This window comes from Sorex araneus, chromosome 3 (genome assembly GCF_027595985.1).
Source record: "Sorex araneus isolate mSorAra2 chromosome 3, mSorAra2.pri, whole genome shotgun sequence".
Lineage (NCBI taxonomy): Eukaryota > Metazoa > Chordata > Mammalia > Eulipotyphla > Soricidae > Sorex > Sorex araneus.
This window is the reverse complement of record NC_073304.1, coordinates 152035535-152062123: the sequence shown is the minus strand read 5'-3', so window position 1 is coordinate 152062123 and position 26589 is coordinate 152035535. Positions and strand designations below refer to the sequence as shown.

The 26589-nt window shown below is 47.9% G+C and overlaps 1 protein-coding gene across 2 annotated transcripts in view; it reads left to right on the top strand.

The window, feature by feature from the left end:
- Positions 1-26589, top strand: part of GABPB2 (GA binding protein transcription factor subunit beta 2) — a 38580-nt gene that overhangs the window by 8221 nt on the left and 3770 nt on the right. The window contains exons 3-8 of one of the 2 annotated variants that reach the window (XM_004618129.2): positions 580-747; positions 1200-1394; positions 5222-5360; positions 19051-19236; positions 24291-24409; positions 24575-24757. In XM_004618129.2, the coding sequence (XP_004618186.2) occupies positions 580-747; positions 1200-1394; positions 5222-5360; positions 19051-19236; positions 24291-24409; positions 24575-24757 (990 nt within the window). Of the gene's footprint in view, positions 1-579; positions 748-1199; positions 1395-5221; positions 5361-19050; positions 19237-24290; positions 24410-24574; positions 26297-26589 lie in introns of those variants that run through there. The other variant, XM_055130392.1, reaches the window with a different exon arrangement.

The following is a 26589-nucleotide window of genomic DNA, read 5'->3' as shown; positions in this document are numbered from 1 at the left end:
ATTCTTACTTGATAAATCCACAGGAACTTAAATCCATTATACTTAGTTAATTGTTGGTAGTGTTATTCATTCATTAGTATATTACTGCTATTGTCATTATTTTTTGCCACACTCAATGGTTGTTATGAGCTGCTCCAGCTCTGTGCTAGAGGCCTCTCCTGGTCATGTGTGAATACCACGAAGTGGCAGTGACTGAATCACGGGCTCCCACGTGCAAAGCATGCACATCAGACCTTTGAGCTATCTCCTCGATGCGCTACGTGTTTTTTGTTATATTTTGTTTGGGGCCACATCCTTTGGTGCTCACAGGCTGTTGCTGGCTCTGCTCTGGAGTGACCTCGGCAGTGCTTGGGTGACTGTAAGCAGTGATAGGGATTGAACTGGAGCTGGCCACATGCAAAGCAAGTGCCTTACCTCCTGGACTTTCTCTCCAGTCTCGTATGTAATTTTTTTATGATATAATTTTTTCAGTTCTCTCCAACCAGATTATCAAAGACAGGAACCATAGAACTTACCTCTGTTCATGGGTATTTTTCCAGTGATAATTTGAGATATTCAACGAGAATTATTTTCCCATAGCTTGGAACATCACCTCTGCACCTCGCAGCCCAGTATGGTCATTATTCCACAGCGGAAGTGCTTCTGCGAGCAGGCGTCAGCAGAGATGCCCGGACCAAAGTGGACAGGACCCCTTTGCACATGGCCGCAGCTGATGGACACGTGCACATCGTGGAGCTGCTTGTCAGGGTAATACGAGAGTTGCATGGATCTGCTGGAGAAGTGACATCTGCCTTCTGCCTCCTTCCTCAGATGGGCAAGGAAGCTGCCTTGAAAGATGAAGGTTCTGACAGTTCAGGGCACCAAGTTGCATCTCCCAGGACTCATTGTTGCTATGAGAGTATTGGTTTTTAATCTTTTTGTTGTTGTTGCATTAGTAAATGCAACAAAAATCTTATTTTTCTCCTCTTCCTCTCCCATCTGCTGTAATTTCCCAGTGTTGTCCTTAGTAGACCCATTCATCAAAGGCCTAATGTCTGTCACCATTCACAGAACCTGAGAAATGTTTTTTCCCTGGATATTTCTTGACTGTAACGTAAAACTGAATATGCAGAATCTCGGTGGAAATCTGTACTTGGTGATGGGCTCTTGCGTCTGTGCTGCTTGAAGCAGTATCTGAAAAAATGACTTTTCCGTGACAGAATGGTGCGGATGTGAATGCCAAGGACATGCTGAAGATGACAGCTTTGCACTGGGCCACAGAACACCACCATCGAGATGTTGTCGAGCTGCTCATCAAGTATGGCGCTGACGTGCATGCTTCTAGCAAGTTCGATAAATCCGCCTTTGATATAGCCCTGGAGAAGAACAATGCTGAGATTCTGGTCATCCTGCAGGTCTGATTCTTTTCAATATCCCAGAATATACTTCAGTTGATTTAAGTGATTTTTACAGGAGCTGGATCAAAACTAACCGCCCCTGTCTTACTAAAGTAGTACTGCTATTAGGTCCCAGTCTGCTGGTTCATGTCATTCTTTTTTTTTTTTTTTTTCGATTTTTTTGGGTCACACCCAATGATGCACAGGGGTTAAGTCCTGGCTCTGCACTCAGGAATAACTTCTGGCAGTGCTCGGGGGACATGTGGGATGATGGGAATTGAATCTGGATCGGCTGCATGCAAGGCAGACGCCCTATCCGCTGTGCTATAAGTCTAGCCCCTCATGGCATTCATTCTTTTTTTTTTTTTTTTCTTTTTGGGTCACACCTGGCGATTCACAGGGGTTACTCCTGGCTTTGCACTCAGGAATTACCCCTGGCCATGTTCAGGGGACCATATGGGATGCTGGGATTTGAACCCAGGTCGGCCGAGTGAAGGCAAACGCCCTACCCGCTGTGCTATCTCTCCAGCCCCATGGCATTCATTCTTGTTGCTATTGTTTTGGGCTCAGCAGTGCTTGGGCACTATTCCTGCCTCTGTGCTTAGGAGTGAACCCTCTCTGGCCCCATTAGTGTCTTTTTAAAAAAAAATCACACTTCAGGATACAGGGAGGTAAACTCAAGGATGGAGCACATGCCATGTGTGAAAGCACATGCCAGGCCCTGAGTTCTGTCCCTGGCACTACAGGAATCCCTACCTCACTACTCCAGGTGTGGCCCTCAGTACACCAAGTACCACTGACTGAGGTGCCTATAATGGAATAATATTAGGGCTAGAGAGATGGTACCAGGGCAGGGCATTCACCTAACATGCAGCTGATTCCAGTCCGATCTTGGCAGCACATATGCACCCTAATCACCACCAGGAGTGACCCCTGAGCACTGCTGGGTATGGCCCAAAGATGCCTCCCCCCAAAAAACCCACAAAAATACTAATGACACCAAGGAGATACTCACTGCTCCCTGTTAATACTGATGGGGCTGAGGAGATACTGCTCCCTGTTAATACTGATGGGGCCAAGGAGATACTCACTGCTCCCTGTTAATACTACTGGGGCCGAGGACATATTTACTGCTCCCTGTTAATACTGATGGGGCTGAGGAGATACTCACTGCTCCCTGTTAATACTGATGGGGCCAAGGAGATACTCACTGCTCCTTGTTAATACTACTGGGGCCAAGGAGATACTCACTACTCCCATTAATACTGAGGGGGCTGAAGAAATACTCACAGCTTGGTCTCCTGAACACCGCAGGGAGTAAAAACCAAGAGTCATTCCAGCGTTGCTGGGATGACCCCTGAGCAAACAGACTGAAAATATATATTTTTAAAGCCCTGAATTATTTACGGTGATTGAAGAACAAAGATATGACCAGTAACTCTTAAGTAAGATTTATTTGGCCTCAGAATTTTTTTCCATCCATGATAATTTTCCCTTTCTAGTTAAACTGGATTTGGGACAATATTAAAAGCCTACTTATTTGGGTCTTAAGCAGTAGTAAAGGGGGTAGGGCATTTGCCTGGTATGTGGCTGACCTGGTATGCCGCTGACCTGGGTTTTCTCCCTGACATCCCATATGGTCCCCTGAGCACTGTCAGATAACCCCTGAGCATCGTTGGTTGTGGCTCAGTCCCCCGTCCCCGAAATAAAAATAAAAACCTCTGAACTTTTGTTATTGATTGAGTCATACTGAGTCATAAGAAAGTCAGGGGCCAGAGAGATAGTATAGTAGGTAGGACGCTTGCCTTGAACACGGCCAACCTGGATTCTGTCCCTGGCATCCCAGATGGTCTCCCTAGTCTTCCAGGAGTCATTCCTGAGTCAGAGCCAGGAGTGGCCCAAAAAGAAAAATGAAAACCACTTTAGAATGAAAAGCTAATTGATATCATTTCATCCATTAATTTTCTTTTAGCTCGGGCTAGGTCCAGAAGTGCTCATGGGCGGGGTGTGTGGTGGCCACTTCTAGCAGTGTTCAGAGGCCCATGTGATGTCGGGGTCAGATCTAGGGCCTCAACATGCCAGGAGACCCTCGAACCCTTTGAGCTCTCTCCCACTCATCCTTACCTATTAACTTTTGGGGCCACACCTGGCAGTGCTCAAGGCTTACTCTTGACTCTGTGCTCAGGGATCACTCCTGCTGGGGTTCCAGTGACTATCTTTGGGAATTGAACCCGGGTCTGCCAAGTGTAAGGCAAGTACTGTACCCGCTGTACTATCTCTCCAGCCCTCCATTTTTCTCTTGTTTGAGTGGTGGGGGGGCCATACCCAGTAGTGCTCAAACCTTATTCCTGGCAGGGTTCATGGGATTTGGGGAGGTACCAGGACTATCAGTCTGGCTCCCCTCCATTTATTTCTTAAGCTAGTACTTGTATATCAGGAAATATAAGACAGGGAATACAAAGATTCCTCAAAAGGATATTGCCTTTGGTCCAGAACCTAGTGTAGGGCACTAGTCTCGCACACAGCCAACCTGGGTTCAGATGGTTTTCTGAGCCCGACCAGGAGTGATGTCTGAGCAGAGCCAGGTAAAAGCATTGTAGGGTATGGCCCAGCCGACAACCTCCTCGCCTCAAGAACAAAGGGAAAAGAAAAGCAGAACTCCACTTGAGCTGTTCTTGCAGACGACCCTTGCAGGTCTGTCAGCCTCTCGCTCCTACTTACATGCTTAGGTCACGTCATAACTGCACTTGTCTGTGGGCAGGAGGCACCATGGACTCTCAGCCGAGCGGCTGGTGGCTGGATGCAGGGCCCGCGGCGCCTGTGCCGCTCACACCCGTGCTTGTGCTGGGGCCTGCAGAGTTGTGCCTCGCCGCGCTCAGGGGACTTGTAGTGCTGGAGTCGGAGCTGAAGCGCGCAGTGCTAGGCAGGCGCCCTGACAACCACACTGTCTTCGAGCCCTGGGATTTGTTTTGAATTCGTGATGAGTTTGTAGAAAACTGCTTCTAAAAGTAAAATGATAAATAGATCTTTGTGCTGAAATTGTACAGATGTCCCTGGATGCAAAAGTGTAGCATATGGAACTCGACTTTGAAATCTGGCACTCATTTATTTGCTTGTAATGTATTCTCTTGGGAATATCTCCAGTGGCAGAACGGAACACGGGAGCACTCTGGAGAGCATCGCTCTGCAGGTCCCCGAAGGGATGCCGAGTGCAGGTACCCATCAGAGATGGGCAGGGCTGGACTAGTCAAGACAGCCACCTCAGGTTTTGGAGTTTTTTATTTCTCTTTTTTTTTTTCCGATAAAAAACAAGATTCATATGGGTTAGATGAAATTTTCAGAAGTTATTACAAATTATACACCTTTTTGCCCTTGTAAAATAAAATTAGCACCTTGAGAAAGTTGCCTAACATATCTGGTGATCTATTCTGAAAATAAACAAGGAAGAAACAAATCAAATCCAGAGTCTCAATGAGAACTCAGAGCTCCTAGGACATTTTGTGCCAGTACAAGTTCCTCTTGATAGGGCATTGGGGTGGGGGGATGGCTTTTCAGTAACTATTTAACTAACATTAATGAACATTCTGACTCGGTGCTGGGGAGACAGCTCCAAGGGCTGGGGGGTATGCTGTGCATATGCTGGGCCCAGAGTTCCATCCCTGAGTGTGGCTGGAATGTCCTGCTGAAGTCCAGCTGCTCTATGTCACAGGATTCCCCCATCAGATGTCAGGCTGACCAAAGCCACTCGGAGATAACTGGGTGGACCTGAGCCACCACTTAGGATGCTTCCCACAAAAAAAGTAAACAAGTGTTGTGAGTCTGAAAGAGTCTGCCTTGTTTTCCAGGAAGCAATGCAGAGTCAGCTGAGTGCTCACCCCAAGAGAACCACCCCTGGACCTGTGGCCACCCCATTCATCATCACCTCAGGAGAAGTTGTCAGTCTGGCCGGCATTGTCTCCTCAGCCAGTGCCAAAGCCACGCCAGGTACCACTCTGCTGGCGCGGCACTTAAACAGCATTTCCTGAGACGGATATTTGTATCCGAACACCCACTCTTCCCCACCCCCTTTCCCTCATGCCCCTCCCCTGCCTGCCTCTACGGCAAACACTTTCTCTCTTTCCCTTTTGGGCATTATGGTTCGCATTACAGGTACTGAAAGGTTATCTGTACATCCCTTTACCTACTTTCAATACTCAATTCTTGTGCAGAGTGATCTTTTCTAGCTATTAACTGCCATGCTGGTCCCTTCTATATCCTAACTGCCCTCCACCCCCCACACTTGTGGCAAGCTTCCATTGACCAGTCCTTCTGGCCCTGTTTTTCCTGGCCTTTGATATTAGTATCATACTGTACTTATTTTTTTATATCCCACAAATGAGTGCAGTCATTCTATATCTGTTCCTCTCCTTCTAACTCATGTTTTTTTGTTTGTTTGTTTTCTGGCCATATCTGGCATTGCTCAGGGGTTACTCCAGGCTTTGCACTCAAGAATTACTCATGGGGTTGGAGCAATAGCACAGCCGGTAGGGCGTTTGCCTTGCACGAGGCCGACCCAGGTTCGATTCCCAGCATCCCATGTGGTCCCCAGAGCATCGCCAGCAGTAATTCCTGAGTGCAGAGCCAGGAGTTAACCCCTGTGCATCGCTGGGTGTGACCCAAAAAGCAAAAAAGAAAAAAAAAAAAAAAACAAACCCCAAGAATTACTCATGATGGGCTCAGGGAACCATATGGGATTCTGGGGATCACACCTAGGTTGACTGTGTGCAAGGCAAATGCCCTCTCTGCTATACTGTTTCTCTGTCTTTTGATACCCACTCTTTTATCAAAATATTCCTCAAATAGAAGATTTAAAACAAAAGCAAATGCATTTATTCTTTCTGAAAAAAGGGAAGATCATCTAAAGGGATTATTAGTGAGTTTTTTGTATTAAAAGTAGAATATTCTGAGGCTGGAGTGATGGTACAATGGCCTTGCACACAGCCAAGCAGGCTTTGATTCCTGGCACCCCACAGAGTCCCCTGAGCCCTGCTAGGAGCGAGCTCTGAGCATTGCTGGGTGTGGCCCCAAACAACATAGAACAGGTGTGAAATATTCCACAGATGACTCTGTTGGAGGGGTATGCTGTCCCTAGATGAGAGTCCGAGGGAGCCTACAGTAGCATGGCTGAGGAAAGCTGCAGCCGTCTGCGTCTAAGCAGCAGTAACAGAGCAGAGTTAACGTGAGTGCTGGCTAGAGTGTTCATGAGAAAGGGGGGTGTGGAGCCAGAGAAATGCCACAGGAGGTCAGGCAGTTTTGGGGCCACGCCTGGTGATACCGTGCTACCTCTTGGCCTCAAGACCTCTCGATCACAACCAGTCATCACTCCTCAGCACAGAGCCAGAAGTATGCCCTGCGTACCACCTGTTCGGGTCTGGCCCCCAAACAAAGACAAACAAAACAAAAGAGGCACGTGTGACTATGTGAATCGAATCGGGTAAAAATTTTCATTTTGGTTCTTTACTGCCCCTGGTGATGCCGGGGCCATGCAGTGGGAGTGAGCAGCCCTCTGCTGCATGCTGAGCTACCCCTTCACCCTCAATTTCTTGCTTTTGGTTTGGGGGACTAAACCTCGTGGTGCTCTGGGGCTTTTCCTGGCTCTGCTTCAGGCGTGATCTCTGACTCTACTCAGGGAGTCATATGTGGGATGAAGGACAGATCGATGCTTTACCCCTGTGCTGTCTCTTCAGCCCACTGTTCTTGAGAACATATGTAACACAACGGCGGGGGTGCCAGAGAGATCCCTCTCTAGACTGAACCCAGACTTTGCATGCAAAAGCCCTGGGTTCCATCCCCTACTTCCCAGCACTGTATGATCCCCCAAGCACCATTTCTGTTGGTATGGACCAGAAATACCACCCACCTACACTCATACTACACTCATACACACACACACACACACACACATGCATGCAGACAAGTATTTTTTGAAAGCTGTTGTGTTGTTTTTTAGTTTTTGTTTTTTGCTTTTTTGGGGGTCACACCCAGTGATGCTCAGGGGTTCCTCCTGGCTCTGCACTCAGGAATTACTCCTGGTGCTGCTCGGGGGACCATATGGGATGCTGGGAATCGAACCCGGGTCGGCCGCGTGCAAGGCAAACGCCCTACCCGCTGTGCAGTCGCTCCAGCCCCACAAATATTATTTTACAAGGAAATTTTTGTCTTTGTTTTTGTTTTCTTCGTCACATCTGGCTGTGCCTGGGAGGCCGTATGGGGTGCCAGGGACCAAATGAGGTCAGCAATGTGTAAGGCACACACCCTACCTGCTGTAGTGTCTCCTCAGCCTTGGTTAACTTTTTTTTTTCTGCTTTTTGGGTCACACCTGACGATGCACAGGGGTTACTCCTGGCTCATGCACTCAGGAATTATTCCTGGCAGTGCTCGGGGGACCATATGGGATGCTGGGAATCGAACCTGGGTCGGCCACATGCTAGGCAAATGCCCTACCTGCTGTGCTATCACTCCAGCCCCCAAAAGGAAATTTTGAGTCAGGTGTTTTTTACTGACAAACTATGTAAAATAAAAAAGAGAGAGAATACACATAGTATACATAGATTTTTGCCTTCAGGACAGTGTTCAAATATTGGTTCCGGAACACTCGATCTTAGGGAAGCTATTTCTGTGGTCCATATTTACCTCACTGTCCAATTGCGACACCATGGCAGAAGAAACAGAGGACACTATTCTGTGTGCCTGATTCCATCCTGCACTGCCAGGCAAAGACCAGATGCTGACCTCCACAATACATAAATAAGATGAAACTGGGCTAGAGCATACATCCTTGACATGGTGGCTGTGAGGCTCAGAATTTCAGGTCTCGGGGCTGGAGCAATAGCACAGCGGGTAGGGCGTTTGCCTTGCACGCGGCCGACCCGGGTTCGATTCCCAGCATCCCATATGGTCCCCTGAGCACCACCAGGAGTCATTCCTGAGTGCAGAGCCAGGAGTAACTCCTGTGCATCGCCAGGTGTGACCCAAAAGGCAAAAAAAAAAAAAAAAAAAGAATTTCAGGGCCCATTTATAGCAGGGCATTACCAAAACCACTGTTGAAGGGACATTTCTCAGTAGAGGGTAACTCCATAATGCCCACAAGCGGGTAATAGGGACCTTAATTTTGTTTTCCAACTGGCGTTTAAAGTTCGCTTTGCTGGTAGCTGTATGATTTTTAAAAACTTTAGCTTAAATATGCATATAAATATGATCAGGACACTCACAGCCTTTGGATTCTTAGTGTTTCAGGCCAACCTAATACTTTCTTTCTCTGTTTTTGAGGAAGGGTCATTTGGGCTGGCTGTACTGAAAAGCCCACATGAGAGCCAGGAAGTTGGCTGTGTCTCCCCAGCACCCCACAGGATGGATTCTTCACCTTGGTTTCATTTGTATCCTGTTGCTTGTGGCAAATTTACTCCCTGTTCTGTATGTCAGCAGCTGCAAATTGAAAATCCTAAACCAGCACTTAACAGAGTTGATCTCGTCAATGTCATCTTACTCATGGTGTTAGCATTCTGTGTTTTGTTTTCTTGTGAGGGGGCTGGGGGGCTGGTGGTTCTCCCAGCTCTGTGTTTAGTCATTACTGCCAGCTCTGGCAACCGTGTGGTGCCAGGTTGAAGTGGGGCCTCCCACATGCAAGCCTGTACTCAGTTTCTCCTTAGGAAGCAGGTCATCTCCTGCCTCCCAGACATTTCCAAATTTCAAAGGAAAGAAAGGAACCAAGATGCAACTCAGTGATATAGCAGATTCTTGGTATAGGAGTCCCTGGGTTCTATCCCTGGCACTGTATTTATTTACTCTTACTTCACTCAGGGGCCATACTGGTGGTGCTCAGGACTCACTTCTGGCTTTGTGTTTAGGGTTCACTCATGGTGGGCTCAGGAACCGTGGATGGTGCTGGGTCAGTCACATGCAAGGCAAGGGCCTTAAGCCCTATTTTCTCTCTCCAGCTCACTGGAATATTTCTTAAGACTTTAGCTGAGAAGCTCGTAGGTTAGCATTTATTTTATTTTTTTTTTCATCCCTGGTTTTTTATTGTTTCAGGCAGAAAAGTATTGAAATTAAGAGCCCAAAAGGAGGAAGTCCGTGTCTTCAACTTCAACTTTCTCTCCATGTGTGGTTGAGAGTCACTATCCGTGTGCTCAGTATGCTTGTTTGTCAATCAGCGATGATGGAAAAACCTAGCAGGCATGATTGTGAGAAGGGATAAGTAAGTCAGAACTGAGCCTAACAAAGCAAGAAGTAGGAACTATTGATTAGCTGAGATCTTTCTCCCAAAGTCAGTGAACCGACTGCTAATAGTGGTCTAGATGGAAGGTCGTGGTTATTTTTAGACACTGTGCAATCATATAATCTGACAAGCACTTTCCCCAGGTACATATTACTGAGTCACACTGAGGCAAAGTGGTCTCCTTCCTTTAGAGGATTCTTTTTTTTTTTTTATTCTTGTGGAAAGTTACAAAGCTTTCAGGTTTAAGGTCTCAGTTATACAATGCTCGAACACCCATCCCTTCACCAGTGCACATATTCCACCACCAAGAATCACAGTATACCTCCCCTCTTCCCCCCCGACCTCCCCAGACCCCCACCCCGCATGTGTAACTGGTAAATTTCACTTTACTTTCACTTTACTTTGATTACATTCAATATTTCAACAAAAAATTCACTATTATTGATTTGGAGTTTCTCCCCCCTAAAGTCGACCTGCTGAAAAGAAAGCATTTGATAATTTGTTTTCCATTGCTGAGAATGAAGAGATATGAGGTCGAGAGGCCGCACTAGCAGCCCCACAGGTTTGGATTTCTGTATTTTGGTAACTAAGTCCAGAGAAATATCTGCCAGAAATCACAACATTGTAAGCTTATACCTCTCAGCTACTTTATATTCCACATATGAGTGCAATCTTTCTATGTCTGTCTCTTTCATTCTGAACGTAATTTAGCATTTATTTTGAGGCCAAACCTACAGTGCTTGAGGCTCGTCTGAGGCGTGGTACTCAGATCACTCCCTATGTGTTCTGGGAAGCTTGAGGTGCCCGGGATGTAAGCTGAGGTGACAGCATGTGCTGCTGGGGTTGTCATCTTTTCAATGTTTTTTTTTTTTAATCTCAAAATCCATCGTACAAAGGTCTTACAGTTTTCCATGTGTAACTAATCAGGTATTCAAAGCCATCATCAAATGCAGCTGTTTGGGTAGGCACACTAATTCACTAATTTTAGCATTAATCAGGGCTAAGCAGTGATGAAAATAAGGTTTCTGTTTCTGTAAAACTGTAAGATGCATTCCACAGTCAAGTGTAAATAGCTTTGTTGGTCAAGAAAAGAACAGACTTTGAAATTTTACTTGATTCAAACTGGGCTCTGACATGTAATAGCGCCATGATTTGCGACAAGTTATGTCGTTTTTCTTGATGTAGTTTTCCCTGATTCACTGAGATGTTCTAGACTACAGTAGCATACATCCCTCAATTCCAGCCTGAGGTATTTATATGAGCCATAATTGAATAGGTAACAAAAGCTGTCTCTGCAAATGCAACTTTGCCCAAAACACAATATTCATGCACATTCTACTTTATATGATGTGTTGGGTCTTACGTTGATAAACCATATTGGACAGTGAAGTACTTAACTTGCCTAGAGTTCCCTTTACCCCATATGCTAAAGAGGTCATATGCATTGTCTCTTTTTAGTTGTAGTTGTGTAAATCAGAAAACCCAACCTGGTTTTTCACAAGTATTCATACTTCATTTTGCTTTGTTTTTGTTTTGGAGAGCCATACCTGGTGATGCTGCTCAGGGGTTACTTCTGGCTCTGTACTCAGGGATCACTCCTGGAGGTGCTGAGGTGAATGCCAGGGATCAAACCCAGGTCAGCTGAGTGCCCTACCCTCTGTTCTATCACTCTGGCCCTATTTTCTGCTATTGAAGGAAGTTGGGTGAGTCATTCCATTTCATTGAGAGCGAGAACTGTCTGAGTAGCATCATCATTACTGAAACACAGAATGCTTTTGTCCTAAAGCTTCCACTCTGAAGTCCCTCACAGTCTGGCTGGTGTCTGGCAGGCCTGGCTGTAATCAGCCCTGTCTCGGGGAGTGTGCACCGTCTGTGTGGGGGTGTCGTGCTGTGGTGCCTCCTTCTCTGGCTTCCCATGTGTCAGGAGCCCAGAGCTCCTCCATTGATTCTGAGCTCCACAGGGCCTAGGGAATCATTGCCACTCAGGTCCTGCTTCACAGTGGGGGTCTAGGGAGGCGCCCCCTCCAAGTGCTTAAAGATCCAACTGGGGTCCACCACCTTCAAAGCCAGTCCCTTTAGCACTGGCTGCTCCCCGGCCTATTGCTAGTGACTTGTGGCCGCACGTGGGTGTGCATCTCAGAAACGTGCTTGTTCCTTTTCTTTTGAAAGTTCTTATGTCAGCATGTGATGGGACAGAGGGGATCGTAAGAAAAACGTGAACTCTGCACAACAGTCAGGGGCAGGCTGCTTGGAGCCCTCAGACGGGGGTGCAGCTTCCTTCCGACTCCAGCTACCCGCCTGCCTGAGCCTCTTCTGATAGACGTTATCTCACTGTCTGCTCTTCGTTCTCTCTCCCAGTTATACAAGAATTGGGCCTGGAGTGGAGAGAATACTGGGTAAGGTGCTGACCTTGCGTGTGGCCAACACAGGTGACTCCCAGGAGAGTCCAGAGTAGCCTCCAAACACCTTCAGGTGTGGTCCCACCCCCCCTCAAATAATAGCACTTAAAAAAGAAAACAAGGGGCCAATAGGAGAGGGCACTTGCCTTACACATGGCCAGCCCAGGTTTGATCCCTGACCCCATCTGGCTCCCGTAGCCCTGCCAGGAGTGACCGTGAGTGCAGAGCCAGGAGAAAGCCTGGAGCACTGCTGCATGTGGCCCCAAACCAAAACCAAGCAAAGAAGATAAAGGAGCCAGAAAGATAAGGAGAGAGGGCCTTGTCTTGCTCGCAGCCAGCCCTAGGGTGCTGCCTGCACTACCTGGTTTCCAAGTATTGCTGCCTCATTCCCAGAGAGTCCCCCCAGTCCATTGAGCTTCTTTTGGGAGGTTCCCCAAAATAATAATAAAAATAGTAGAAAAGATAAATGTATCAGGTTTCAGTTGGGAGACCAATCTCATGTGGTTTATGCAATTTTGATATAATTGGTATATCTAATTTCTAGTATTTGGCACTTCATAATGATAGTGCCCAGGCTTACTCCTGTGGTGCTCAGAGCACCCTGTGAAGTGCCAAGGGTCAAACCGGGATTGGCTTCTTGTAAGATAAATCCCTGATTCCTATACTGTTTCTGTCATTATATACAATTTTTGCACTGTAGCACTGTTATCCCGTTGTTTATTGATTTGCTCAAGTGGGTACCAGTAACATCTCCATTGTGAGACTTGTTACTGTTTTTGGCATATTGAATATGCCACAGGTAGCTTGCCAGGCTCTGCCGTGGTACAGTTTCTAATAAAAGTTAAATGTGTGTGTGTGTGTGTGTGTGTGTGTGTGTGTGTATGTGTGTTATAAAGAATCATTAGGGGCCAAGGGAGGTGGTTTATATGGTATAATACATGCTTTGCATATACTTGATTTTTTTTTGTGTGTGTGTATGTGTAGCAGGGGGAGAGTGGTTGGCCATACCAGTAATGTTCAGGAGTTATTCCTGGTTCTGCACTTAGGCAGGAATCACTCCTGGCAGGTTCAGGGGACCATATTGGGCACCAGGGATCAAACCCAGGTCAGCTGCTTGCAAGGCTAGTGCCCTACCCGTTGTTCTATCACTTCAGCCCTGTGCTTATTCTTGGCACTGAATGTCCCCCTCCCTCCATTACACCCTCATAGGTTTAATAGAAGTGATTAGTGTCAGCAAGACTACTAAGAAATGGAAATCTTAGAGTAAGGAATAGGGACTGGGAGATGAGTTTAGCAAACGGGTGCTTGCACTGTGCATGAGCAGGCCTGGGTACTATTCCCTGCACCACATCGTCCCGAGCACCCCCCCAGCACTCTCAGGAGGGAACCCTGACTGTAGAGCTGGGAGTAGGCCATAGCCCCACTGGGGATAACCCCGAACCAACCAAAGAAGCAGATACAGGGCCGAGGCAGGGGGAGTGCGAACACATGAGCCCCGGGCAGCACACTACCCTGGAGGCTTGCCATGCCGAGTCTGACCCGAGCACTGCCTGGAGAGAGCAGTTCAGCTCATGCTCCTGACAGGAAAAAATCAATACAGGTCCCACACCGAGCAGTACCGGGAAGGAGACGTCCGTTACTACAGGGTCCATACCGAGCAGTGCTGGGGAGGGGGCATCCATTAATACAGCATTAAACTGAACAGTGCTGCAGAGGAGGCATCCGTTAATACAGGGTCTGCACCCAGCTGTGCTGCAGAGAGGTATCTGGTCCAGGGCCTAGCCCAGAGCCACTCACAGATGCTAGGCATGTCCTTCACATCTTCAGCTTTGTTTTGTTTTGGTGCCACACAGTGCTCAGAGCTCCCACCTGCCTCTACACTCAGGAATGATTCCTGGTGGTGCTTGGGGACCATATGGATGTCAGTGATCGAACCTAGGCTGGCTGCATGCAAAGCAAGCACCCTATTTTATTGCTCTGACACCCTCTTTTAAAAAAATTTTTGTTTTGTTTTGGGGCCACACCCAGCGATGCTCAGGGGTTCCTTGCTCTACACTCAGAAATTAGAAGAGCTTTGTAAGAAGGCTGGAAGACTACACTGTGCTGTGTCTGGCGGTGATGGGGCACAGGCCTCAATGTGGGAACACTAGGCTTAGACCCCAGAACCTTATTCATGTAGAAAATAGATTTCCAGGTTTTGGGGGAATTGGGGTATTTGGGGGAGGGGGTTCGACTACACCAGGTTGCTCTCAGGGATCAGTCCTGGTGGGACTTGGGACCATATCGGATGCCAAGGATGAACCAGACCTACTCAGATTGAACCCATGTTGATTGAGTGTAAGGCAAGTTCACTACTTGCTGTAGTATCTTTTGGGACCCCAGTGTCTTTCTTTCTTTTCTTTTCTTTTTTTTTTCTGGTTTCTGGGCCACTTGGCAGTGCCATGGCTTACTCCTAATACTGTGCACAGAGAACTCCTGGCAGAGCTTGGGGGGCTATCTGGGGTGCCCAGAATTGAACCCAGATCTTCCACATGCAAGGCAAGCATCCTACCCACTGTACTATCTCTTGCCCCAGTGATTGTTGGCATTTAGTGCTGATACGTTATTCAGTACCACCCTTTGATAGTCAATAAGTGAATTTTCAAGATTTCAGCTTTTGTTGTTGATTTCTGTTTCCTTGGGCTACACCCAGTGGTGTTTAGAGCTTGTTCCTGGCTCTGCACTCAGGAGTAACTCCTGGTGTGGCTCAGAAAATCACATGGTGTTCAGCAAGGACTGAGCCCAGGTCAGCTGCATGCAAGGCAAAGGACTCTCCCTTCTATTCCCTCACTCCAACCCCTGTTATGGTTTTCCTTCTATGGGTGGGGAGCACATGCGCTGATGCTCAGTAGCCATCAGGACCACACCTGGCAGTGCTCTCAGGGTTATGTGTTGCCAGGGATGGACTCCAGGGTAGTTCCTGCTAGCAGTATCCCTAGCATGAAAATTTAGATATGTATCTGCCCTTGCCACTAAAGGCCAATTCTATTATTTTCACCCTTCTGAAAAATAGAGGTTCTTGGGTTAAATAAAGCCCCACGGGCATATTCTCTTACCACTACTTAGCGTGGAATGAGATAAGCTTCATGTGGTTCATGCTCTGCAGGGCCAACCGAGAGAGTGGAGGCCCTAGTGCTTGGCACTGAGCATGCCTGGAGAGTGACCAGTGAGGGCCCTATGGAGCCCTGTATGGAGCATATAACTTTTTATCTAATTGTTTTGGCGCCACACCCAGCATCTTGCTCTGCACTCAGGGATTACTCCTGGCAGTGCTCAGGAACCGAATGGAATGCCTGGGATCAAACCTGGGTCAACCACATGCCAGGCAAGCACCCTCCCTGCTGTACTATCCTCTGGCCCTTTAATCCACTTTAAAAGGAAAACTGTTCAGTCTTAAAGCAGATTGAATCCCCTGGTAATTGGTTTATGCCAGTTTGAGTTAAAGAGCAAGATTAAGTGCCAGGCAGTGGAGATCTAAGGTTTTGCTTTAATAAACCATTTTTAGGGGCTGGAGCGATAGCACAGCGGATAGGCCGTTTGCCTTGCACTCGGTCGACCCGGGTTGAATTCCCAGCATCCCATGTGGTCCCCTGAGCACCGCCAGGAGTGATTCCTGAGTGCAGAGCCAGGAGTAACCCCTGTGCATTGCCAGGTGTGACCCAAAAAGCAAAAAAAAAAAAAAAACCCAAAAAACCATTTTTAGTTTGCTGGGTTCTGCATGGACCCTCCTTTGCCTCTACTAGCCCACATCGCCGCAGTGATGCCTGGGTGGCTCGCAGTCCCACGCTGCGTTCATCCAGAGCCACAAGGAAAGGCTCTCTGCTGGCTGAACTCTCTCTCTTCTTTGATTTTTAAATCTCTGGCAGATTTGCTTTGTTTGAAATATTAGGAAGAGGAACATAGATTCAGTCAGCATTAGAATAATTGGTTCATTAGCTGGATAATACCGGAGTGATGAAGTTGCTCCTTTGTGTCTCTTGTAGTTTCTAGTTTTGTTTGCCTGACTCCAAATACTTCAAATTGAAATTTTTAGTCTTACATTGGCAGATTTGGGGGATTACAGGTGTCTTGGACTGATGCTAACATAGAATGAGTCAGAATGGCAGCCTGCACAGCTAGAATTGGGCATCCCAATAAAGAGCACGCATGCATTCCTCTCTACTCAGCTGGGGCACTGCGGTCAGTTTGCTTTCATCATCTCTGGAGATAATAATTAAGGCATTTCCAGTGGAGTATGTCAGAGAACATTCTACATAGAGTGACCTTCTGCTATTTAAACAAGTTTCAAATCAGGGCTGGAGTGATAGTACGGCGGGTAGGGCGTTTGCCTTGCACGCAGCCAACCTGGATTCGATCTCCAGCATCCCATCTGGTCCCCTGAGCACTTCCAGGAGTAATTCCTGAGTGCAAAGCTAGGAGTAACCCTTATGCATCACCGAGTGTGACCCCCCCAAAAAAAAACTACCAAACAAGTTTCAAATCCTTTATTCAGACAATTAAAAGGTTAGGACATCATATAGATCAGGGAAGGTCACAAGTGGGATTCAGTATTCATTAGGGAATCTTCTAGAATCCTCTGGCAATCTGCTCCGTCATAAATGAAAAGAGATCATTTTGATTTTTTTCTGTCATCCACATTTGGGTGGTGGGTGAAAACATTTCTTTAGTCCTATTCAATGCTATTTTTTTTTTTTTACTCTCTCTCCAGCCTCAATGCTGTTTTTTCAACTGACAGTAATCATGAAATTCTCTACTCAGAAGCTGGAGCAGTAGTACAGCAGGTAAGGCACTTGCCTTGCATATGACCGACCCGGGTTCAATCCCCAGAATGGTCCCCTGAGCCCTGTCAGGAGTGATCCCTGAGCACTGCCAGATGTGGCCCCACTACCAAAAACAGTAAAGATCCGTACTCAGCTGTGTATGAATGGGCAGCATGGCGGAAGGCAAGCGATCTAGGAAACCTGTATTTGTGCTGCTTATTCTGTTTTGCATTGTGGGGGAGTGTTGGGCCACACCCACACCCAGTAGTGCTCAGGGCCCACTCCTGACTCTGTTCAGGAAATACTTCTCGCTGTTCTCAGTGGACCATATGTGGTGCTGTGGATCAACCTGGGGTGAGCAAGTGCAGGGCAAGTGCCTTCATTTCCACACCATCTCATCGACCCCCTGATTGCCTTTTACAAATTTTATTAATTTATTTATTCTTAGTTTTGGGGCCATGCCTGTCAGTGCTCAGTGCTTACTCCTGACTGTGCTCAGGGATCATTCTTGGTAGGCTCAGGGAACCAATTGTAGTGCCAGGGATGGAACCCAGGTCAGCTGTGTAGAAGGCGAGCACCCTCCCTGCTGTACCATCTCTCTGCTCCATTGCTTTTTGATAAATCACTCATTGGATAAATCACTTTTCTAGACGTAAGTGTCCTCGTCTCAGCTGTGTTGATTTGATGTGTACTATCACTTGGGCCCATTAAGGGAAACAGTACATACTACCACTGGGTTTCTCTGAAGAGTCACAAGGAGAATCTTGCAAAAAGTGAGACTGTATATATGAAACATACTGAAATAGCTCAGTGGCAATAGACACAAGACCTCAGTGTTCTCATGGGACAGACCCCAGTCATTGGCTGAATCCTCGTAGCAGAGGGGAGGGCCGGAGTGATGGCACAGTGCTAGGGCGTTGGTCTTGCACACATCCGAACCAGGTTCCATCCCCAGCACTACTGTTGGTCCCCTGAGCCCAAGGTTTGATTCTTGGCACCCCATGTGGTCCCCCAAACCCTGCCAGTAGTGTTCCCTGGGTGCAGAACCAGGAGTAAGTCCTGAGTACTATCTAGTGTGGCCAGAAAAATTAATTAATTAATTAATTAATTAAAAGTTCGTGTATATTGAAACAGGCCTTTTTTTTCATACATTTATACTTATAACTCATCTGTAGTGAAAAGTATTAGCATCTCAGTGAAGACATTTTAGAAAGTACTGTTCTTGGGCAGAGGGGTACTTGGAGGGCAAAACATATGCCTTAAAGCACAGCTTCCAGAGCACCACTAGGAGGGACACCTGAGCACTGAGCCAGGAGTCAAGTCTCTTTACCCATGAAATGATCAGTTTGCTTTCTATATTTTTCCTACGTCTGGAATCAAACCCAGGGTTTCACATGTGAGAGGCATATGTTCTTTCAAAGAGCCATGTTCCCAGCCCTATCATCTGTTTAAATTTAAATTTTTTGTTTTTGGGTCACACCTGGCAATGCTCAGTGGTTACCCCTGGCTCTGCATTCACTTCTACTGGGGTTTCGGGGGACCATATGGGATGCTGGGAATCAAACCTGGATGGGCTGCCTTCAAAGCAAGCATCCTCCGTGCTGTACTCTCTCTCTCTGACCCCTACATGTTAGATTTTTTTTTTTCTTTTTTGGGTCACACCCGGCGATGCAGAGGTTACTCCTTGCTCTGCACTCAGGAATTACTCCTGGCGGTGCTCAGGGGACCATATGGGATGCTGGGATTCGAACCCGGGTCGGCCGAGTGCAAGGCAAACACCCTACCCGCTGTGCTATCACTCCAGCCCCAGATTTTTATTTTTGATCTGGGTGTCACGTCTGGTCTTGCTTGTGTGCTCCCCAAAGCTTGGTGCTTGGGGGTCACTCCACGACTGTGTCACACAGATGGGGTCCAGGACTCCTATGTGTAGAGCAGGAGCCCCCAACCATTGAACCATCTCTCTAACCTACTCAAACACCTTTCTGTTCCATTCCTTTTTTGTTTGTTCATTTGTTTATTTGGGGCCACACTCGGCTGTGCTCAGGCTTACTGTCGGCTTTGTGCTCTGGGGCACTCCTGGTGGGGCAACCCTGTTCAGCACTGGGATCAAACCTACCCTACTGCATGCCAAAGGCCTTACCTGCTGTATTGTCTCTTCAACCCCAAATTCTATTTATTTTTTAAAATGGAAATTTAAAATTTTCTTTTGTCCATTCTAGTTAATTCAGAGGAAGTCACGGATGGCTATTCTGTGGACTCATCAGTCCAGCATGTGGTAGGAGGTGTCAGCCAGAGGGTCATCACTATAGTGACAGATGGAGTACCCCTGGGTAATATTCAGACGGCAATCCCACCTGGAGGCGTTGGCCAGCCGTTCATTGTGACTATGCAAGATGGACAGCAAGGTGAGTTGTTTGCTTACTTATTTGTGGGGACGGGGTGCGCCCAGCAGTGCTCAGGGGCATCTCTGGTTCAGTGTCACTCCCGGGCGTCACTCCAGGCAGTGTTCAGGGAACGGTATGGTGTTGGGGACCAGCTGTGGCCTTCCAGCATGGCAGAGCATGTGTTCTAGCCCTTTAGTTTCTCCCCGGGGCCCGCAATTATGTTAGAAGCTATTTCTGGGGCTCCAGGAACTGCTTAGTGAAAACTACCTGCCCTGCAAGCCCAAGATCATGTCCATCCCTGGTGCTACCCCACGTGCTCAGCCTGGTATCAGCACCACTACAGCAGGGACTGCCATCTCCAGGGCACAGCAGGGTGTGTGCCAGTCCACCCCTAAGATGCACCAACCTGTGCCCAGGAGTCTTGCTGAGCTGCCCCAGAGTGTATTTGGGCACAGCACAGCAAGAGCATGGAAGCAACTAGGCGGGGAGGTAAGTGCATGGCCTGCCCTTCAGACAGGCAGTGAGGAGGTTGGAGAGATCGCTCAGCAGGCAGGGTGTTTGCCTTGCACATTGCCAAACCTGGGTTCATCCCTGGGACCCTGTAGGATCCCCTGAGCACCACTGGAAATGATCTCTGAACACAGAGCCAAGAATAGGCCATGGGCACTGCTGGGTGTGACACAGAAGCAACAACAAAAAGAGACTAGAGGATGCAGAGAACTCACTTAGCACGAAGGCAGCCCAGGGTCAACTTGGCCCCCTGTGAGTACCTCAGGGTGGCCCCAAAGCTAAAAAACGGGTGGGCACATGAATGTAGCTGCATTAGAAATTCATGACTTACAAAAAAAAAAAAAAAAGAAATTCATGACTTACAGCTGCTGTGTCGGGGGCTGTCTCTGAAAGAACATTCAGGAATTACTTTGATGACATTAGTTATTTCCTGGAAGGGCAACTTCATGGTGTTAGATGGATGAGAGATTTTTCACTCTATATGTTTTTATGTACTTTTAATTTGGAGGTGCACCCCCAGCAGTATCCTGGGATTACTCCTGGTTCAGTGGTCGCTCCTGGTGGTGCTCAGGGAACCAGATGCTGTGTCAAGGACCAATGAGCACAGCAGGGGCTGTAACCCCTGTACTTTCTCTGGCTCAGCTTTTAATTTGCCTTATGACTTTTTCAAAAATATGTAAGTGGGGTCAGTGAGGTAGTCCAGGAGGTAGGGCACTGGTATCACATGCAGCCACTTTGGCCAACCCTGGTTAGATCCCTGGCACCACATTTGGTTCCCTGAGCACTGCTAGGGTCACTCTTTGATTTTTTTGTTTGTTTGTTTTGTTTTGTTTGCTTTTTGGGTCACACCCAGCAATGTACAGGGGTCACTCATGTCTCTGCACTCAGGAATTACCCCTGGTAGCACTCAGGGGACCATATGGGATGCTGGGAATCAAACCCAGCTCGGCCGAGTACAAGGCAAACGCCCTACCCACTGTGCTATCGCTCTAACCCCTGCCAGGGTCACTCTTGAGCTTGAGTACAGAGACAGGAATAAGCCCTGAATTACACTGGGTATGGCCAGAAACTAAATAAGAAGTTAATTTTTTTTAAAAAAAAAAAAAAAGAGAAGAAGGTGCTGAAGAGATAGAATAGCAGGAAAGGCACCTGCATGCAGCAAACTCAGGTTTGGTACCCAGCATCGTTTATCACCTCCAGTAGTGATTCCTGAGCACAGAGCCAGGAGCAGCCCTGAGCATTGCCAGATGTACTTCCCCCACCCACTATTCCTGCCACCCCTAAAACAAAGGAAACCAATTGCTACAATTTAGCTCCTGAGTATGGGAAGTTGGCGCTCTGAGCATGTGACTCTGGGTGAGCGCTTACCTTGCATTTGTGAGGCCCTCGGCTCAGTCCTCAGTACAGCAAGAACATTGGTACTGTGGCTTGGAGAAATAGTACAGGGGTAAGGCCCTCATTCCCAGCATTGCATGGTCTCCCTAGCATCACTTGGTATATCCCTGGAAGCCCCCAGACACCCCCGGGAATGACCCTGGCAGCCCCAGTGCCATGGAGCCCTAGTAGCACTGTGTCCATGGGCGTGAGCCTGGAACAGACCACCTGGCTGGCCAAGGGTAACCGAGAGAGAACAAGCCCCAGCACCATTTAGGAGCCCCCCCACCAAGCCCCTCGCAAAAATAAATGAATATTGAAGGCTAGATCAGGAAGGGACTCGAAGGACTGGAACACATACCTCTAGGACTCCAGGTCCTGAGTTTGATTCCTGAGATCACCCCTGGGTCTGAGCAGCACTGCATTGCTAAGCCCAAACTGCCAGCCCTTGCCTCACTGAGAGTGGCTCCTGGGTCCCTAGCACTGCCTGGGAGGTCTCCAAACCCCTAAAGATGCCAGGGGCTGCAGGTCTGAGGGCATTGGAGGCTGACAGAACAGACCTAGCTCACTGCGAATGGCCCCAGCATCTCAAGCTCTGGGGAGAGACCCTGCCCCCGCCCCCAGTCTGTGGGGGGCTGAAGGTCTGAGTTAGGAAACATGGCTGTGTGTAACTCAGTAGTCGATGCGTATCTTGTATGTGCGAGGCTCAGGGTTCTATCCCCAATACCATTGACACCAAATATGTATTTTGGGGGGCCAAAGCAATGACACAGCAGGGAGGGTACTTGCCTACTTATAGCTGGAGATGTTTATATGGCTATTATATCAAGAAACAGAATTATTTATTTTTCTTTTCCTTTTTCTTTCTTTCTTTCTTTCTTTTTTTTTTTTTTTTTTTTTTGGTGTGTGGGGGAGTGTTTGTTTTTTTCGGTTGGTTGGTTTTGGGTCACACCCAGAGGTCTCTGTAGCTTGCTGGCTCTGCACTCTGGGATCACTCCCAGTGGGACTCAGGACCATAGGGATGCCAGGGGGATCGAGCCTGGGTCAGCCATGTGCAAGGCAAGTGCCCTGCCTGTCCCTTTACTTTTCCATTTTCTGCAGAGCTGGAAATCAGACCTAGACCTTCCAGATTCCGAGCAGAGCAGGTTGTGTATATGGAGCGCTAGCTCAGTGGTGGAGCACTGTCCATGGAGCACTAGTGTGAGACCCTTCCAGGCTTGAGCACTCATGGGCTTGGCCTCTGTTTATTATTTTATTTATTTATTTTTTTCTTTTTGGATCACACCTGGCAATGCACAGGGGTTACTCCTGACTCTGCACTCAGGAATTACCCCTGGCGGTGCTCAGGGGACTATATGGGATGCTGGGAATCGAACCCGGGTCGGCCGCGTGTAAGGCAAACGCCCTACCCGCTGTGCTATTGCTCTAGCCCCTCTGTTTATTATTTTAAAAGGGCAGTGTTCCTCATGAGATTTCTTTTTTTTTTTTTTTTTTTGGCTTTTTGGGTCACACCCAGCGATGCTCAGGGGTTACTCCTGTCTTTGCACTCAGGAATTACTCCTGGCAGTGCTTGGGGGACCATATGGGATGCCGGGGATTGAACCCGGGTCGGCCGCGTACAAGGCAAACGCCCTACCCGCTGTGCTATCGCTCCAGCCCCCTCATGAGATTTCTTTAAAAAGTCTTTTCTCTCGGGGCTGGCTCTGCACTCTGGGTTCATATAGTACACCGAAGATTGAGCCTGGCTCAGCTGCGTGCAAGGCAAGCGCCCTACCCATTGTACTAGCGCTCCGGCCCCTATGAACAACTTTGTAAATCATGGTATCTTAAATTAAAAATACAATCTTTTTTTTTTTTTTTTGTCAAAACTTAATATTTTGGGTGGGGGCTGGAGCGATAGCACAGCAGTTAGGGCACTTGCCTTGTACACAGCTGACCTAAGTTTGATCCTCAACATCCCATATGGTTCCCCGAACCCACTGGAGTGATTCCTGAGCACAGAGCCAGGAGTAACCACTGAGCATTGCTGGTTGTGGCCCAAAAAACAAGAAAAAAAAGTTTAATTTTTTTGGAGAGTGGCCCATATCCATCTGCTTGTGGCTCTGTGTTAGGTTACGCATGCTGAGGCTTGCAGGTCACATGCAGGGCAAGGATCAAGCTAAGAGTGACTGTGTGGTAATCAAGAAATAGTACAGCTAACCTCTGTACCATCTCTAGTCCTTGCCAAAAAGCTTATGTAAATATATTAGATATCTTTAGTCAAGTTATTCCTGCAGAAATATGTTACTCATGACTTGTAAGTTGATCAGCTATGATCAGTCAGACATCTCTATACAAGAGCTTTAACTGGGTCCTAGCTGTGTGGAGGTAGGACATTTCAAGACTTAGAAATGTTTACTCTTGGGGCCAGAGAAATAGTACAGCGGGTAGGGCATTTGCCTTGCTCTCGACCAACCTGGGAAGTACCATCCCCGGCATCCCATATGGTCCCTGAGCACCACCAGGAGTGATTCCTGAGTGCAGAACCAGGAATAATCCCTGAACATCACCACGTGTGACCCAAAAAGATGACAAAAAGAAAAAGTTCACTCCTTTTTTGTGTTTGGGCCACATTTGGCAGTGCTCAGGGCTTACTTCTGGCTTTGCATTCAGGAATCACTCCTGGTAAGGCTTGGGGGCCGTAACGGGTTCTGGGGATCACACCTGTGCAAGGCAAGTGCTCTATCCAAAGTACTCTGTTCAGCTCTTACTCTTCCTTTTTGAGACTGTTTTTAATGTCTCTCTGTTTCTTTCTACAAGGCCGTGACTTACTGATTTCAGAATACAAAGGAATGGGAAAACTAAGAAATGAGGGGTCAGGGCAGTAGCTCAGAGTGCTGGTTCTATGCTTCGTATGCTGGAGGCCCAGTCAGCCCGGAGTACCAAGCCAAGAGTAACACCAAGCACTGATGGGTTGGCCCCCAGAAAAGAGGAAAGGGCTGGAGATAGCAGCAGGTCAGACTCTTGTTTTCATGCTTCTAGCTGGGGTTTGCTCCCCAGCACCACCTAGGGTTCCCTGAACCCTGCCAGTGTGAAACTGGTGGGGGGTTGGGGGGAGAAAGTGTTTTTCAGTTTATTTCCTGATTCAAACCCAAAAGCTCTTTGTTTTCCTACATAATCGGTCCCTCCAATGGGCATCCCTTGACTTGCAGTTCTCACGGTGCCTGCCGGTCAGGCTGCAGAGGCAGCTGAAGAGGAAGCAGCAGTGGAGAAGTGGCCATCCACCAAGAAACCTCGGCTCCCGGAGGTGCCAGGCAGCACGGAGAGCAAGGTAATGCTTCCCGCACTGCTGGAGGTGTCTCGCACACCAGAGCATGTGCCCTGCTACTGACAGCGCGGCAGATCCCCAAACTATACTTTTCAGCCTGAGCTTTCTCCTTTGTCCTTCTAGCCCCTCTAGCCCCTCTCTGGATGGTAACCCGATCTGCTTTTACAGGCGGGCACCGAGAGGGAGCTGCTCCAGCAGCAGCTCCAGGAGGCGAACCGGAGAGCCCAGGAGTACCGGCACCGGCTGCTCAGGAAGGAGCAGGAGGCCGAGCAGTACCGGCTCCGGCTGGAGGCCATGGCCTGCCAGCAGCCCAGTGGCGTGGACTTCACTGGGGTCGAGGAGGTGACTGAGGTCAGCACTGTGGTGGTGACAGAGAAGGAAAGGGAAGAGAGAAAGATGGGGGTGGCTGGGGCAGCAGTAGGGGCCACAGAGCCTCCCCCTGGCATTTCCGTGGAAGCGATTTCCTCTTAGCAGGCCGGGCCACAGCGTGCTGCAGCCATCTCTCCCCTTCCCACGTGAGGATCCAGGCGCCCTGACAGAGAAACTGACCAGGGCCTGGTGCCTGTTCAACTGTGAAACATGAGGCCAGATCTAGGGGTCTTTTTTGAGGGGCCCGAGGAGTAAGGACCACATTTCTCAAGCTGTTAGTGCTTTCAAAGTAGAGGTAAAATGATGCTGGATGTGTGGATTGGTTATTTTTAAAATAGCTGACTTTCTAGCATGAGGCTTGATGATGACGTTCCTAGTAGGAACATAGCCAGAGCTGTTTGTAAGCAGACCAGCAAGTTACCTGAAGACGTGCCTTATATTTTTCACGTGTGCCTATTGAAAAAAAATGAATTGGGAGAGGGTTAGATGCTACCTCTGGGGAGAGAACGACTTGCGTCTGCTTCCAAACAAGCTGATCTTCCCACTGGCTTCGGTTCCACTGAAACATCTTCTGCTTGCCTCACTGTGTCTACATCTATTGTGTCCTAAGCTCAGATGCCATTTTGAGAAACCAAAACAGAGCTTTTAAAAACTGGAAAAGAATGAAAACTTGTTTATGTGAGAGAAACGTCTATAGTTCAAAATTCTTCCAAGCTGTGCTGCCACATGCTCCAATGGCCAAAAGGGGCCTCCAGGGTTAGCGACAATCTGGTCTCGGGAGACACACTGTGCTCTGGCTTGATTTTATAGAACTGAAGGGAGTGTAAGTCAGTTGGTGGAACAACTTGCTTCCGACCATTTATTTCTATAATGTCATACTTTAATAGCACCTCTTAATTTTATAAGATTCTGTGGCTTTTTCTGATTGTGCCTTTCTATAAGCTTAAATGGGATTTTTTTTTGTTTGTTTGTTTGTTTTTTCAGTTTTGGGGCCATGCCCAGCATTGCTAAAGGCTTACTCCTAGCACTGCACTCAGGAATTACTAATGGCTGGGCGCAGGAGACCATATGGGGCGCCAGGGATCAAACCCACGTTGGCTGCATACAAGACATGAGCCCTACCCAACCATTCTTTTTATTTTGTTTTATTCTTACTAGTTTTTGATTTGGGGTCATATCCAGCACTGCTCAGGACTTAACTCCTGGCTCTGCACTCAGAAATTACTCCCGGTAGGGCTTGGGGGATTATATAGGGTGCCAGGGATCGAACCTAGGTCTACCACATGAACGGCAAGTGCCTGTCCCTGTACTAACTCTCTGCCCCCTGCACATGGAATTTTTATAAGAAAAGGAAAGGAGGGGTGGGAATTGAGTACTGAGGATGATGTGTAGTTTTATATTCATTTGGGATGAGTAAATTGCTCTTTCCCTCAGGACCAGCCTTACACAGAGCTTTTGTGGTTATAGGTATTCAGTGTGTCTTGGCAAAGAGAGTGAGAAGTATCAGAATCTTAAAGTCAGGGTGGGGGTGGGGGAAGAGAGAAGAGAGAGAGAGAGAGAGAGAGAGAGAGAGAGAGAGAGAGAGAGAGGGAGAGAGAGGGAGGGAGGGAGAGAGAGAGAGAGGGAGAGAGTTAGCTTGTATTTTTTTTCTTTTTCAAAAGAAGACTGGCTAGAGAGAGGTTGTGCGAAGGGTACACACAGAGGGTAGTGCCTTTGTAGTTGCTCCCTTGTCTTTCCAGCTCTGCTTGTTGCTTGCTTTGTTATAGACTAGAAGAAACTTAGGGGAGACATGCCAAGTAAACACTTGACTGACC